Source organism: Juglans microcarpa x Juglans regia, chromosome 8S (assembly GCF_004785595.1).
Source record: "Juglans microcarpa x Juglans regia isolate MS1-56 chromosome 8S, Jm3101_v1.0, whole genome shotgun sequence".
Taxonomy (NCBI): domain Eukaryota; kingdom Viridiplantae; phylum Streptophyta; class Magnoliopsida; order Fagales; family Juglandaceae; genus Juglans; species Juglans microcarpa x Juglans regia.
In genome coordinates, this window is record NC_054609.1 from 18,599,686 (window position 1) to 18,616,453 (window position 16,768).

Below are 16,768 nucleotides of genomic sequence, written 5' to 3' on the forward strand. Positions count from 1 at the left end.
AAAGGAGGCACTTTCACATGCATCCTTGATCATACGCCAACCCATTAATCAGATGTTTTTATATTTTGGACCAAATTCTAAAATTTAAAAGGAGAAAAAGACAGATTTTATGTCTTTCTTACTTTAAACTTTTAGATTTCCACATAAATTTCAAGTGATCTCCATCTTTAGACTTTAATCCAGGATTAGAACAATAGTAAATACTTATGGATGACGTACAATATAATTTAATCCAGTATATATGTTCGCGTTTATGAAGTTGATATCCCTGTTTCAAGATGAGCTGACTAGTACAGGGAGTGCTTTGTTTTGGAGGGGTTATAGTTACCAGTGACAGGAATGCTTTATCTGTGAAATCTCGTGTCTGTAGAATGTGGTTTAGAATACTATGCCCACGAGAATTCTGGTATTGAAACCATTTGCAGTGATTCCTTCTTTAAGTTCGTGGGTTCCAGTTTGTTTTATAAGAATTTTTGCTTTTGATCTGTGCGATTGGATAATCATGATGATACCAAAAGAGTTGTAACTCACCCTTGTCCTGCTCATGAATGAAGGTAACTTGACGTGACCAAACACAAATTTATTGGATATGCAGTTGTTATATATCTTTGTGGTTGTCGTAAAACATAACCCTATCGACTGAAATTATCGATTGTCAAAGTGTCTGCCTTTGTTTTCTGAAAGAGTGTGGAGAACCATGCCTGCGCCAAGAGCTTGGAGAGTTACCGTGTGAAACGGTGTCTGTGAAGTCATCATTTTCTCTCTTAATTATTTTATTCTGCGGAGCAGAGTTTGATGGTTACTGTGATGCTTCCTGGCTGGGTGAACTGCCATGCTTGCTCATTTATTAGATCGATAATTGCTCAAGTTTCAATAAGGTCAATATTGATGGCAAACTTTTGTCTTTCTTGGCTATTATAATACGAAGTTGCCAAGAAGAGTATCACGTGTATTTTATTATTTATCTCAATGAAAGTTGCCGGCCAAGAAACTCCGTAGTCTTTCTTCGAAGTTACCAAAAGCTAAGGATCATTTGTGTTATTTATTATTTATCTGCATCAAATGTTCCTCAAAGAAGATGCCAAGAAACCCCTCGTATCTCAATGGGCGTGAAATATTCAACTTTTACGTAATATATTAAAATGATGCAACGCGGCTTCTAACTCAATTTATTAAGCAGAGTTGTTTTACAGTTTAAGTGATAATCAGTCATAGATAAACAGTACTTCTCTGATGGCCTTTCAAGGTGCTTCTTCCTCTTCCCGTTCTTCCTTCACACGTTGGTGGACTTATGATGTTTTCATGAGTTTTAGGGGCGAAGATACTCGTCCTGCATCGAAACATTTCAAGATTGAGAATCGTTTGTTGCAATAAAACCCAATCTTCTGCATTAATGACAAATTCCAGCACAAATTCTTTCACTAGTACCCAAAATTACACAGAATAATGATTAGAAAAACAGCTCCAAATATCATTATAAGTGGCTGAAGTTGGAGCACTCGATCCGTTACCGTGTATGCATGCTTGCTAGAGGCTCCCACAATAAGCATATGCAGACAATAAGTAAGTAAAAGATTAAAAAACGTATCAAGTATGTGTGTGCGTGCGTGTGTGTGTGTGTGTGGAGTAGTCTATTTTCTCAAATTCAAGTATTTGGAAGGGACTCTTCCTCTGAAATTCTGGTCCAATCAGTTAAATGCATTGGCATCCTTGAAGCTGCATAATGACAAATAATGATGAAGACCAAGGACCAAATGGTGTTGGGCATAGGGTTAGAAAGGACCAATTGGCAAGTGTCTGTGTTTGAACAAACGACTTTGATCACCTTCTGTTACAGTGGAAAGAAGTTCAGGGGGTTAGATGGTTTATCTAAAAGAACACTCAAAACAACATGATATCTGTTATTTAGATCCACTTCAATTGCTTACGGAATTGGATAATCTTATAATTATAGCATAATTTGTTGTTATAGAATGACATAAGTACTATTATGTGAAAGGTACAGCGAGGAAGTTGTTAAGAAACTCATCTCTCTTGGAAGTTGCCAAAAAAGGATCATCTGCAATTTAATTATTATTTATCTCAATGAAAGGTATTGCAAGGGAAGTTGCCAAGAAATTCTTCGTCTTTCTTTGAATTAAGTTGCCAAGAAGAGGATATTGTGAAATTTATCTCAATGAAAGGTGTCGTGAAGAATGGATATTTTAGGATGGCTAAGAAGAAGAAAATGATAAAATAAATTCTAGCAATCACACAAGATACCAAGACACCAAGATTTAACTTAATTTCATCCACTGGTAGAGATAATCTCAAATAAGTTCACTAATGAAAAGATAGATAACAAGAAAGTACAGGTAATAAATTATTCAAATCTGTTTTTTTTTTTTTTTTTTATCTGTCGGGGATTGAACTTCTCTAAGGTAGTGCCCTTCGGACCTGTTCCTGTAGAGTAAACTCCGATCCTGTGCACTCCATTCTCAAAAGTTTTCCTACACCGAAATTATTCAAATCTAATGCCTTCATACGTCCAAACATCACAATCTCATTGTAGAGTAACATCCATCCCTCACGCTGCGTATATCTTTTGCTCTCTCTATTGCTTGATTTCAACCCTTCATATGTATGCCATTTATAAAGAGAGAGATATATACCAGTTCTTACTCAGAGGATGCAAAGAGTGGAAGGCGGCGTTGTTTGGATTCATAATTAATTTCAACTCATCTCATTTTATTACATCTAATCATTATAATTTTTTTAAATTTTCAAACAAAATATGATAAATAATTCAAATTTTTTAAATCCCAAAATAAAAATTATATTAAAAATTATAATCTAACAATATTTTAATCAACTTTTAACTTTTATTTCATCTCATCTCAACTCAACTCACTATCTAAATCTCTCCTTATAATTTTCCTAAGCTAATAAACTGGACGGCATATTTTTCCACAGACTACTAGAGCTTATTTTGGGCAAGGCAATCATTAGTTCTCGTTTAGTTATACAGATGAGATGAGATGAGATGAGATAAAAGTTAAAAATTGAATAAAATGATAATAGAATTTTTTTAAAAAAAATTTAAAAAAATTAAATTATTTATTATATTTTATATAAAAATTTAAAAAAATTATAATAATTATGTGAGATATCTTCGTAGCCAAACCTGGCCTAAACGACCGAATTTCTTCTTCTCGCGAAAAAAGGAAGTCAAGTCTACGTAAGAAGTTGCCGAGAAACACATCTTTCTTTAACAAATGCGCATGCTTTTCCTAAGCCACGTATGCTTCCAGCTTTTACATAATATTAAATGAATCCAACGCGGCTTATAACTTCCACTACAATAAATTAGATCTTTTTTAACCATTAAAATCGTCTCAAATATTTTTAATAATAGCTGTATTTGATTAATTTTGACAATTTTTAATTCGCTAAATTTTCAACAAAATTAAGCCACCATTTCTTATTATATAGTTAGAAAGGACATTTATTGCTCCCACCTACAATAATTAGATGTATAAATGATTTCATCTTATTTTATTATTATAATTTTTTTGAATTTTAAAATAATAATAATATTAAAAAAAATATTTTATTCAACTCATTAAATATCATCTCATATTGCCTCTCAATCCAAACGGGCAAGCGAATTTGTTCTACTTGTGAAAAAAGGAAGTCAGTCAAGTCAATCAACAAAAGGAACTGTAAGTAAGAAGTTGCAAAGAAATACATCTTTCTTCAACAAATGCGTATGCTTTTCCTAAGCCGCGTATGCTTTCAGCTTTTACGTAATATTATGAATCCAACGCGGCTTATAACTTCCGAGCTATTCTCTATATTAAGTAGCAGTGAGTCACAAAAAAAGTACTTCCCTGATGGCCTTGCAAGCTGCCTCTTCATCTTTCTATTGTCCTTTTCCTGATGGGTGCAAATATGATGGGTGGAAATATGATGCATTCTTAAATTTCAGAGGTGAAGATACTCGTCAAAGTTTCACTCCCCATCTATATGATGCTTTGCTTCGAAAGAATATAAACGCATACATAGATGACAAGCTTCAAAGAGGGGAGGAAATCTCCCAAGAACTTAATTCTCAAAGCTATCGAAAGCTCAAATATTTCAATTGTGGTACTCTCAAAAAATTATGCATCATCCACATGGTGCTTGGATGAGTTGATGAAGATCCTTGAGTGTAAGACAAAAAAGCAACAAAAGGTTCTACCAGTGTTTTACGATGTAAATCCAACAGAGATACGACATCAGAGAGGGAGTATCGGAAAAGCATTGGATAAACTTCAACAAAAGTTCAAGGATGAGATGAAAGTGCAGAGGTGGAAAGCAGCCCTTACAGAAGTGGCCGGTTTGTCTGGGTTCACTTTAGGAGATAGGTATTTTACTTCTACTCTTATGCCTTCATCACAACAAACAAAAAAAAAAAAAAAACAAAAAAAACTGATCATAATACATCTTTATGATATTTGTATATGTATGTATGTATGAGTATACAAATGTGTGTATATATATATATATGTGCGTGTGTGTGTATTTCTAAATTCAGAAACTCAGAAATCAGATTCTTGCTTCTTAACGAGACAAACCAAATTCGAGAATGGAACCCCAAAAGTTTAATTATATAGATCATTGCCATATGTTATGAGATAAAAAGCTAGTGAGTTTAAGTAGATATATCATTGTCAAAAGTAAATTCACAAACTGTCATAGATTCATACAATACATTGATTTACTTTAAACAATCATTAAATAGATCATTGTTTTATGTAACTTTACAGTCTGACATATTACATCAAACTATATCAATTTGTTAGTTTATTTTTGTGAAATCTTTTTGTGGCTAAAACAATTCTAAAAAAAATTTTAGTATATTAACTCTGATCTTCTTTTGTTTCTTTATTGTGAAAAGTCTAAAAACTTTTCTTTTTTTTTTTTTTTTTTTTTTTTGCTGCATTGCTAGGAATGAACTTGAATTTATTCAAGAAATTGTTCAAGAGGTTTCAAGATTATTAAAGCGTAAATATTTAAATGGCATTGCCAAGCATCCAGTCGGAATGAAGTCTAGAGTGCAGGACGTCCATGATAAGCTTCTAACACGCATAATAGGGATCTATGGAATTGATGGAGTTGGTAAGACAAGTCTGGCCAAAGAAATCTACAATTCATTTACCAACCAGTTTGAATATAGTTACTTTCTTGCAAACATGAAAGGCGCTTCAAAGTGTGTATATGACTTGATTCAATTGCAAAATACACTTCTTTGCAAGATCACAGGAGACTCAAGTTTGAAGGTTGAAAAGGTTGACGAAGGAATCAGTCTCATAAAAGAGATGTTGTGGCGTAAAAGGGTTCTTTTAGTTCTTGATGATTTGGATCAGACGGTCAAAATTGAAACCGTACTTGGAGGATGTGATTGGTTTGGTTTAGGGAGTATAATCATTATAACAACAAGAGATGAACATTTCTTAACTAGTTATAATGTTCATTTACGATATGAGCTGAAGGAATTGCATCACAACGAAGCTCTTGAACTATTTTGTTGGAATGCCTTTAAAAATGATAAGCCTAGCCATGATTTTGTAGAACTTACAGAAGATGTACTGCGCTATGCTGGGGGCCTTCCATTGGCTTTAATAGTGCTAGGCTCATCTCTATATGGTAGAGACATTCATTATTGGAGAAGTGCTTTAAAAAAGTTAGAAAACAATCCTCACAGTAATATTCATCAAATGCTTAAAATAAGTTTTGATTGCTTGGATGATGAGGAGAAGAGTATTTTCTTGGACATTGCATGTTTCTTTGCAGGACAAGAAGAAGAATATATTACTAGCATACTTGATGCTTCATTTCCTAATAGTGATATCAAATTCCAAGTACTAATGGATAAGTCTCTCATAACCATTGAGTGTGGCAAATTAGTCATACATGACTTACTCAAAGATATGGGTAGAGAAATCATCCGTCGAGAATCACCTGAAAATCCTGAAAAACGTAGAAGGTTGTGGTATCATGAAGACGTTCGTGATGTATTAGAAAAAGCTAAGGTAAGAGTTGCATAAAAAAACATTTAATCTTTCGATTGTAGAAATGGATTGAGAAATACTTATACGCACGCATGCACCCATTTATTTGTACATCTACCACACATTTATCTCGTAGATTGAGGAGAAACAGGAAACATATGTTTTGGTTACAACGAGACAACTTTTTTCTAGTACCCTTTTTTCTTATATCAAAAGATTAAATTGATAGGTACATGTAAAAGCAAACATTGACATCTTGTGTTTGATCACATAGTTTGGGACATTCTAAAAATAAAAATCAAACATGAAGATTTGTTAAAAAAGAAAATACATGCACAACGTATATAAACAAAATTTTGATTCTAGCAAGTGGTAAAATATGAAGAATCTTATGTTCTGATTTTGTTGGCACAATTATACATTGTCTTACTAGGGAACAAACAACATTAAAGGCATATTGATAGAATTGCCAGAACAAGACGAGCTAGATTTGAGTTCTAAGGTTTTCTTGAAGATGAAACGGCTTAGGATATTTATAAATCGTAATGTACGTTATCGTAATGTACGTTTTCCAAAAGAGTTTATGGACAATGTGATCCAAAAGAAGACTTGATTTCAAGCTTCAATTTCGGTTTCCATTAAGGTACGATCAATCTTCAATTTCAGGATTACTCCTTCAATTAGCTACTATCCATTATGCTTGACCTATTTTGTATTGAATTAATTTAATATGAACTTAATCTTGAATATCTTGTTTTATTTATTTATTTATTTATTTTCTCTTTCTGTTCGTGTAACTTTTTTTTTTATATACGAAAAATGTGTTATTCCAATTCCAATTACTATAGGATTTGAAAGGTTCTATTTCTAGAAATTTGATTTGGGTTAAAAGGGTGTTGACTCTTTTTTCTTAAAAAACAAAACGAAACAAAAGACACAATTTAGACAACAGAGGGAATCTATTTTATCTTAGCTTGAAATAGTTGAAAATTAACATCGTAATGTTTTAAATCATGTCTCTTAACAAGTAGAAACATTTTTAATTTATCAAATAAAATTTCAAATATTAAAACTATCCCAGAGTAAATAAAAAAAATCTTAAAAAACTTCTGGTTTCTCAGACGTATAAATATTTCGTGACTTTTTGTTCTATAATTCTTATTTTCATTATCTTGAGTATCAGATTCTATGACGTGGCACAAGCCTCATGTGAGAAATTAGCCGCCACCCTGCCAAAGAACATATTAATTCATTTATTAAAATATTATTAATTCACTCAAAATTTTGAATATTAAAAAAATAATTTAAATACTAAATATTATAAGAGAAATTATTCATCCAAAATGAAATTAAATACATTAGTTTATAAATTTATCATTACTCGAGAGTAGACCGAACCTATTACTTCAATATATATATATATATATATATATATATATATATATATATATATATATATATCAGTTTGTTAATTTATTTTTGTGAAATTCCTTTATAGATCTACCAATTCTCCTATTATTAAAAATATTATAGATTGATTATTTGAACTTATTTCATCTCTATTTCTTCGTTATGCATAAAAACTTTCCTAACTTTTTCTCATCTCTATTTTGTAGCATCCCTTTCCTTCGATTTCATTCATGGAGTCTCTGGACAACCTACCACCTAATGATTGTCGAAAATTCGCTGTCTGATCTCCTTATGGTTCAGGCTTTGTGCCCTTGTTAGACGGAGTTACTTAACTTACTTGGGTTTTTGTGCCTCTTTTAATTTTATTTTTTATTTTGGTGTGGGTTTATCCTTGATTTATGCATTTGAAAAACGTTATGTAATACTAATTCGTTGTACTTTTATTTTGATGTTTCATCAATATTTTGATTATCATAGTTCTTATCAATATTTAGTGGTTGTTGATCTATGCTTGGATAGTGAGATGAGAATTTTTAATTTTAGATAAAAGTTTAAAATATTAGTTTTTAATATTATTAATTTTTTAAAATTTAAAAAAGTTGAATTGAGATTTGAAAAATTAAATTTTTTATTATATTTTGTATGAAAATTTGAAAAAATTATAATAATGAGATGAGATGAGATGAAAATTTTATGTCCCATCCCACTTGCCAAACATATCAAAAAATCGTGGGGCTATCCAGGGCTATAACCAGGCCAGCCCAAGCTGGTTTTGGGCCCAATCTGGACTACATGACTGAATTAACCCGACTCAGCCCAACCCGAATTCAAATTCGGGTTGGGTTTCTTTCCTCCCTGTTATGAGCTCAAAACTGCCAGAATCTAAGTTGCAAGCTTTTACTGAATATGATGAGTGGTTGTAACACTCCCAAGTTTCCAAGTGAGTCCCCCAAGTCATGTTTAGGCCTATACTCTTCGCTGTTTTGCTACCTTTATAGCAACCAAGTTGCAGATGGGGAAATGCATGCTGAGGGCCTCAGATCAAGATGAATCATCGCATGCAATATTGACTAAACCAAACATTAAGGTACTATCAATGATCTTCAGTTACTCCTCCATGACCTCATGTTCTTCCGTCTGATTATCCAATATTATTCTTGACCTTTTTACATTGAATTAAATTAATATTAACTTAATTAATCTCGAATCATCTTGTTTTATTTTATATTTATATGTTTTCCCTTTTGAACGTGTAACTTTTTTTTTTTAAAGAAAAATGTGATACTCCTATTTCAATTACAATAGGATTTAAAAGGTGCTATTTCTATTTCAATTAATTACTATAGGATTTAAAAAGTGCTATTTCTAGAAATTTCATTTGGGTTGACAAATGGTGTTCACTTTAAAAAAAATAGTAAAAAAAAAAAAAAAAGCTTTTTTGAAAAATTCTTTGAGAAAACCAAAACAAAAGACACATTTTAGAAAACATATGGGAATCTGTTTTCTCATATGTTTGGAAATAATTTTTATCTCATCTCATCTTATTCTATCTCATTTTCTTTCTAAATATCATTCAAATACAAACACTTTCAAACTAATTATTATAATCTTTTAAAAGTAATTATTAAAATATTTTCAAATAAATCATAAAACAAAAATTATATTAAAAAATTATATTCTCATAATAGTTTAACTTTAAAATATTTTTTATTCAAATTTTTTATCGCCTTTCACAAAATCCAATAAAAACTTAACTCAAACAATCTCACTATTATTTACAAACTATTTTATTACTATTTACAAAACTCTCATCTCATCTCATTTTTCAAAAATAGCTGGACAAATCATAGGCCTCATTTGATTACATAAATGAGATGAGATAAAAGTTGAGTAAAATATTATTATAATATATTTTTTTCATATTATTTTTGTTTTAGGATTCGAAAAAGTTGAATTGTTTATTATATTTTGTGTAAGAGTTTGAAAAAATTGTAATGATTAGATGAGATTAAATTAGATGATATGAGATTATTTATGTAACCAAACAAGACCTTACATTTTAAATAATGCCTCTTTATAAAATAAAAATAAATAAATAAAAAATAAATAAAAAACTTTCTGGTTTCTCATATCATTTATGAATAGATTTTTTCTTTATAAATATATCCATGAGTTTAATAATTATTATTATCAATCAACTCATTTTATAATTTGTCCTCACGCGGATAGGGATTTCTTATCTATTATTTTTCTCTGTGTCATTTTTGTTCTATTATTCTTATTTACCTTATTACGTCAACAAAATGCGTCAAAAAAAAATTGGCAAATATCACATGTACGTATCAGAGTCTATGACGTGGCACAAACCCCTTTTGGATGATGGAGTTTCTTGGATTAATTTTTGTGCCTCTTTTATTTTTATTTTTATTTTTTATTTAGATTTTCACTTGATTTATGCATTTGAAAAATGTTGTGTAATATATTAATTCATATTATTTTTATTTTGCTGTTTCATCAATCAATATTTAGATATATTATCACATTTCTTTACAATTCATATTATTTACATTTCTTTACAATAGTTAGATTATAATCATTTATTTTATTGTTATGAACCCTAGTCCCCAAATATATTAAAAAAAAATATTCAGATTATCACATTTCTTTACAACATTTAGTGACCGTTGATTCAAGTGATGTACAGTTTAAAATCAATCATGGGGCTATCGAAGGTTGGCGGCAAATGGCTTACACCAAGTTTTGTTTTCAACTGTCAAAAGAATCTAATGTCAAAACTCCTGAAATTGAAGGACAGACACCGAAACCTTAAAAACCGCAGCTATATATTACGGGTGTGTAACCGAATCCGAATATCTGGCTATAACCAGATCCGAATCCAGTTGCCAAAACTCGGGAGATTATCCGCCGGGCAGATAACCGGATTCAATCCGAATATTCGGATTGTAACCAAATATCCGGATTTTTTGCATTTTTGACTTAAAATCCGGATATCCGAGTTATAACCAAATTTAATCTAGGTTTTTTATTATTTTTTTAAAAAAGACTTTAAAATTTTTTAAAAAAGGTTATAGCACTTTTTTTAAAAAAATAATTTAAACACTTTTTAAAAGTTTTTTGAAAAATAAATTAAAGAACAAAATAAATAAAATGCAAAATAGATAATATTGTTGTTACATCACAATGCAAAACATAAATTTACAAAGAAAAAAATAAATAATAATACATCACAATTAATTAAACTAATACAATGCTACTACTTTTCACATCTTGAATATAGAATTGGGTGAAGCTGCACAAGGGACATTGACCAGTATAAATACAACAACAACCATAAAGAACACAATAGAAAATTTCTTGTTGAAAGCAGTTTTGTGTTGATTTTTGTGTTTATGCTTTTGCCTTAGTTTGGTGGCGAGTGGCTCACCAAATTCCAAAAAGAATATTGCATAGAAAATAGGCAATATTAAAGAGACTTTCAAAAAAGAAAAAGAATAAAAGAAAGTGGCCCATCCCCATTTTTTTTTTTTTTCCTTTTTTTGTTTTCGTCTCATTTTTCATAACAAATATCAAAAAAAAAAGAAAAGGTAGCTTGCAATATGCAGCTGCCATTTCAAACTTAGAACATGGGTTGCAACTTTTAATTAAAAGATTAGGTAAAAGAAAACACAACAGGAAATGTTATGAAAACCCTTTCAAATTTTATCAATAACGAAGCATCAGGTTGATATTTTAGACATTGACAAACTTGGGTTAGTTGGTTTTTCTCTTCAACCTTTTGTCAAACACGTATGAGCAACTGTGTTTAACTGCAACAACAACATACCTTACATTTTTTTTTTGTTGCCCAAATTTAACACACAAACACCCGGACAACATAGAGAGATCAAAATGATAGCAACTTCAGAAACTCTTGATGAAAGCTTAACTGGGATATGAAGGCAAACAGAAACTTAAAAAAGAAAACGAAAACCCACTTTTGGTTAAATATCTTCCTTCATTTCTCATAACCAAACAATGAAAAAAAAAATGAGAATCCATCCAACACTCATCCAAAACAACAACCTGATATTTAATTTTTCTGCTCATTCATATATATATATATATATATATATATATATATTCTCATCAAGCAAACAATAAAAGAGAGATGATCATACTAAATGTAGCGACATTTGAGAGAGACAGATAGGGCAAAAGTGTCGAGAGAAAGGGCAAAATGCAACGACCTCTCACCGATGGCAACAAACGATGGCTTAACTTGTAGATAAATATGGATACAGATCCAAACACAAAGGAAGGATAAAAAAACATAGATAAGCCGACAAATTTGAGATTGAATAAATACGGGTACCATACCAACATATTTGAAAGAAGAAGTGGGAAACATACGTGTAGATAAGACAATAGTGTTGCAAACTTGTAGATATACAAACATACATTTTTGCTGGAAGATTTAAAAAAAAAAAAAAACCAAAAAGCATATCTATAAACATAGAAACATAGATCTACAAGCACAAAAACTCAGATCTACAAATACATAAACTTAGATCAAGCCAAAGTGGGAAACAGAGGAAATACCCACTAAATCTGACGACACAAACAAAACCTAAAAGAAATCAAATAAGATGGGGAAAAGAAAGGGGAGAAGGCTGACTCTTTCTTGTTGGGCTCTAGGATGGCGAAGCGTGCAAGGCTGTCAATCTTGGTGCTATTCTGAGAACCCTTGCAGTGTAACCCTCCAATCTTCATCTTTATGAGTCGGTCATCAACGAACTTGGACACCTTGCCATGATGGGTCTGTGCTGATGACTCTAAAGAGAGGGAGAGATGATCGAGACTAAGGAGAGGGTGAAAATGGCTTAGGATTTTGGCCAAAGAGAGCAACGATATCACTTGGAGGTTGGGACGAAAAGTGTTTCGGCTTGACCTAATGAAATTTTGTTGAAATAGTGCAATTACGGGTAACTACATGGCCAAACCAGATCCGTGTCTGGATCCGGGCAGTTACAAATTTATTTTAACCGCATAGTAATAATCCAGGCGGTTAATCGCCAGATGTGCAGGATATCCGATTTTCGGACCGAACCGGATAAAAATCCGGTCCAGATGCACAACCTTACTATATATATATATTGCAGAACACCCCAGTTTGGATTGGAAACTTATTTCCACTCATTATTACAACTTTATCAAATTTTCACATAAAATATAATAAACGATTCAACTTTTTCAAATCTCAAAATAATAATAATAATAATAATAAATAATATAACAATAATATTTTATTCAATTTATCTAAAATAATCTCAACTTATCTCTGAATCCAAACGGGAAAAATCTTCATTTTGATTCCCTTTCCCGCTCCCGCTTCCTCTCTGCTTCTTTTTTTGGTAATCTTTATATTTTTTAGTTTCTTTTCAGTACTTTTTCTTTTCTTTGTTTGCAAGTTTTCTCAAAGATCCAAGGAGAAGTAGGTATTTGCTTTCTCTTTTCCGATTTATTTGAGTTTCCCCTCTTTTTTTAGTTTTTTTTTTCATTGGTCAATACACTGATCTCAACTTATGTGGATGTTGTTTTTTTGGGTGCATTGATTTGATGAACCCGATCTAGTATCGATTGGGATTTGATTGGCCTCCATGATCTCTCTCTTTTAATTAAGTCTTTATAAAGGACTTCAGTTAATATGCAGATATTTTTGGATAGTTTGCTCATAGAAATGGGTAAAGATAAGAAATTGATATATTAAGTATTATGGTCTATGTCATGTATATTATATGAGAATCCTTCCCTTATACATGAGCTTGCATTCGGCGTGATTAGTGAGTGAATGTGTTTCTTGGATCCAAAAATGAAAAATTTAACTATAAAATTGAAATTGAAATTCATGTTTCCTTTTAGTTTTAGTGGAGATAGATTTGCCCTTTTTTCCCCATATCTCGTATTTTCCAATCCATAGATGAATTCCTAGTTCTTAGATTTTAATGCTTTTATGGATTCAATTATAGGGTATATAGGAGTATAGGAGTTGTTAAAGCAACTACTAATATTTAGTGGTGGAGGATTAATCTTGATCTGGACATGTAAAGAGCTTGGAAATGCACTCAAGGGATCACCAATTTACATGCTGAGCTAGTCTTGTCTTTTGGAAGAGCGGTCTGGTGCAGCATCATACAATTATGATGTTGCTTATACGCTCAAATGGACTGAATATGCTAAGTCCGATGTGGTGATGGTTAAATAGATTAGCTTACGCGCCAACTGATCGTCGATATGATGTTGCGAGCACGAAGGGAATGGAAAGCAAAAGGAATGGAAGGGGAAGCTGGTAGCAGTAAAGGAAGCAGATGCATAATCGGGAAGTGAATAAGAGTAATATTAGTCTGCTAGTTGTTACGAGTAGTCTGGGTTAGTAAGGAAAGCAATAAAACAATACAGTGTCGTTTGAATTACTAAAATGTTGTCATTATATGCTACGAATATTTGTATTCAAAGATGACACGGTGTGTTTAATACATTGCTATAAAATGAAACATAAGAGCTAGGCAAAACCAACTCTGAAATTCAGTAAATTTTCCCTCCTATTCTCTTCCTTTCTCTTCTTGAATTCTCTTCTTTTTCCCTCTCTAGGTCTTCATTTCTAAAGGTCGACTTCCTTGAAATAGTTAGGTTACAAGGGCTCATTACAATTGGTATCAGTTGTCAGAGTGCCATGGCGAAAGGTACCCAATCCTATGCTAAAGTGGTGGATGTTGTTACGCATTTGAGGGAACAATAGGAACGGCAGTAAAAAGCAGTTAGAGGATACAATCAGAATCTTGATTCAGCAACAAGAGGCAGTGAGGCATGACAGGGAGGCTCAGGACCAGAGATTTTCAGAATTAGTACATCAAATCTCGAGACTTTCTGCTAGTAGTTCTGATGGCCATGTTCAATTCCCTCAAAACTTTTAGGAAGAGTGTCCTAATGGTGAGGATAACGAAGTCATGAATGAAGTACAACAACAGGAGTTTGGTGACCGAGATTTTCATAGAGGCATTAAACTGAATTTTTCAAGGTTTGGGGGAAAAAATTCTTCTGCATGGATTTATAGGGCGAATCAGTATTTCCTTTATCATCAAGTTCCTCCTGATTAGAGGATTTTCTTCGCCTCTTTTCACATGGATAAGGATGCTTTAATTTGGTTCCAGGATGTGAGTGATGTTGGAGCCTTCCATTCGTGGGAGGAGTTTGCTAGAGTAGTGCAGGTTCGATTTGGATCATCTGCTTATGATGATCCAATGGAGGCTTTAACATGATTAAGGCAGGCCAATTCTATGACAACTTATAAATCAGAATTTGATTTGTAATCCAATTGAATTGAAGGTGTGTCAGAAAGAAACAAATTAAGTTGTTTCTTGAGTGGCTTATGAGATGACATTAGATGGCCAGTGAGGATGCTAAATCCTCCATCTATCAATGATGCTTTTGGATTGAAAAAATTCCAAGAGCAATATATTTGGAGTACAAAAAAGTCCTGGAAGGGTGGTTTTAGTGATTCACACCAAAGTTCTGTGGAGGGATCTGTTTCTAGAAGTGGTCCTATGGAATCCATCTAGGGCATACCTAAGTCCTTTCCTACAGCAAAACTTCCTTATCAAAAAAATTTATGAGGTGCAACTACAGGAAAGAAGGAATAAAAGATTTCGTTATTTTTCTGATGATAAGTGGCAACCAGGCCACAAATGTACCAAACCTAGGCTTTACTTAATGGAAGGTATGGAGCTTTTAATAGCCTAGAAAATGAAGAAGTGAAGGATGTGATTAATCTGGATGATACTGTGGAGGAGGTTGTAGCTGACATTGCTTCTATTTCCTTACAAGCAATGATTGGTGCACCAAATCCTAAGACCATGCGAGTAGTGGGGCATATCAATAAGAGAAGAGTGGTCATTTTGATTGACACTGGCAATACCCACAACTTTATGGATATTGCACTTGTATCTCATTGTAATTTGTCTATGGTAATAGAAAAACCTATTCATATGAGAGTGGCCAATGGAGAATTATTGACTAGTAAGGGCACAATTTCAAGAGTTGGGGTTACAATACAAGGCACTGTATTTTCAGTTCATTTCTTTGCCTTGGAATTGGGAGGATGTGATGTAGTGTTGGGCATTCAGTGGCTACTTTCCTCAAGCCCTGTGCTTTGGGATTTTGTTGCATTGAAAATGAGTTTTTCTTATGGTGGGAAGCAGATGTGTCTTTAGGGTCTTATGTGTGCTACTGATTTGGTGGATAATAGGAAGCTTTCAACCATTACTAAATTGGGTAGTAAAGGAGTTTGGTTACAATTGTTAGCTTTTGAAAACAGTTTGCCTCAACCTGTTATGGCAGAGGAAGTATCTAAGCTTTTAAAGAGGTATAACAAGGTTTTTGAGGAGCCTAAAGGGTTGTCCCCACAAAGATATAAGGATCATTAGATTATCCTTAAGGATAGAGTCAATGTCGGTCAATGTTCGACCTTATAGGTATTCATACTTCCAAAAGACTGAAATTGAAAGGATAGTTGCTGAGTTGCTGCAGTCTGGGGTGATTAAGCCAAGTCATTCCCCATTTTCATCTCCAGTTTTGTTTGTTAGAAATTATAATGGGTTGTGGAGAATGTGTATTGATTACATGGTTCTAAATGAGGCCACCACCAAAGATAAGTACTCCATTCCATTTGTGGATGAACTTTTAGATGAGTTGTTTGGTTCTACTTTCTTTTCCAAGCTAGACCTCAGGTTAGGTTACCATCAAATTAGAATGAAAGCTGCAGATGTTCATAAAACAGCTTTTAGAACACATGATGGCCATTACGAATTCCATGTTATGTCATTTTGACTCACTAATGCCCCCTCCACATTTCAGTCACTCATTAATGATGTGTTCAGACCATTCTTGAGACACTTTGTCATTGTTTTCTTTGATGATAGTCTGGTATATAGTAGAGATTGGCAATCTCATTTGTCTCATTTAGCAACTGTGTTGGAAACTTTGGAGAAGAACCAGTTGTTTGCTAAGCAATCAAAATGTCGTTTTGCTTGCACTGAAATTGAATACTTGGGCCATTTGATTTCTAAGGATGGGGTTAAGGCTGATACGGTTGATCATGTGGGGCCTAGTCCTAGATTTTGAAGGAGGCTCATCCTGTTGATCTGCAAAGGGCTATAGGTAATACTTTGATAGAAATGGAGGGGGAACATATTGTTAAACAGGGGGAGAATTCAACTAACGAAAATGAGGTAAATGCCTTGATTCTGTGGTCCAAACAGGGAGATGAAGAA

General features: G+C 32.6%; 1 protein-coding gene across 1 annotated transcript; it reads left to right on the forward strand.

Annotated features, from left to right (window-relative positions):
* The first annotated feature begins 4,029 nt into the window (after positions 1–4,029).
* On the forward strand, positions 4,030–15,922 carry LOC121244294 (disease resistance protein RUN1-like). Its single transcript, XM_041142303.1, has 6 exons — positions 4,030–4,385; positions 4,970–6,053; positions 6,466–6,534; positions 14,414–14,517; positions 15,217–15,463; positions 15,710–15,922. The coding sequence occupies exons 1-6, from the start codon at positions 4,045–4,047 to the stop codon at positions 15,920–15,922; spliced, it is 2,058 nt and encodes a 685-aa protein (XP_040998237.1). The 5' UTR covers positions 4,030–4,044.
* Positions 15,923–16,768: the final 846 nt, after the last annotated feature.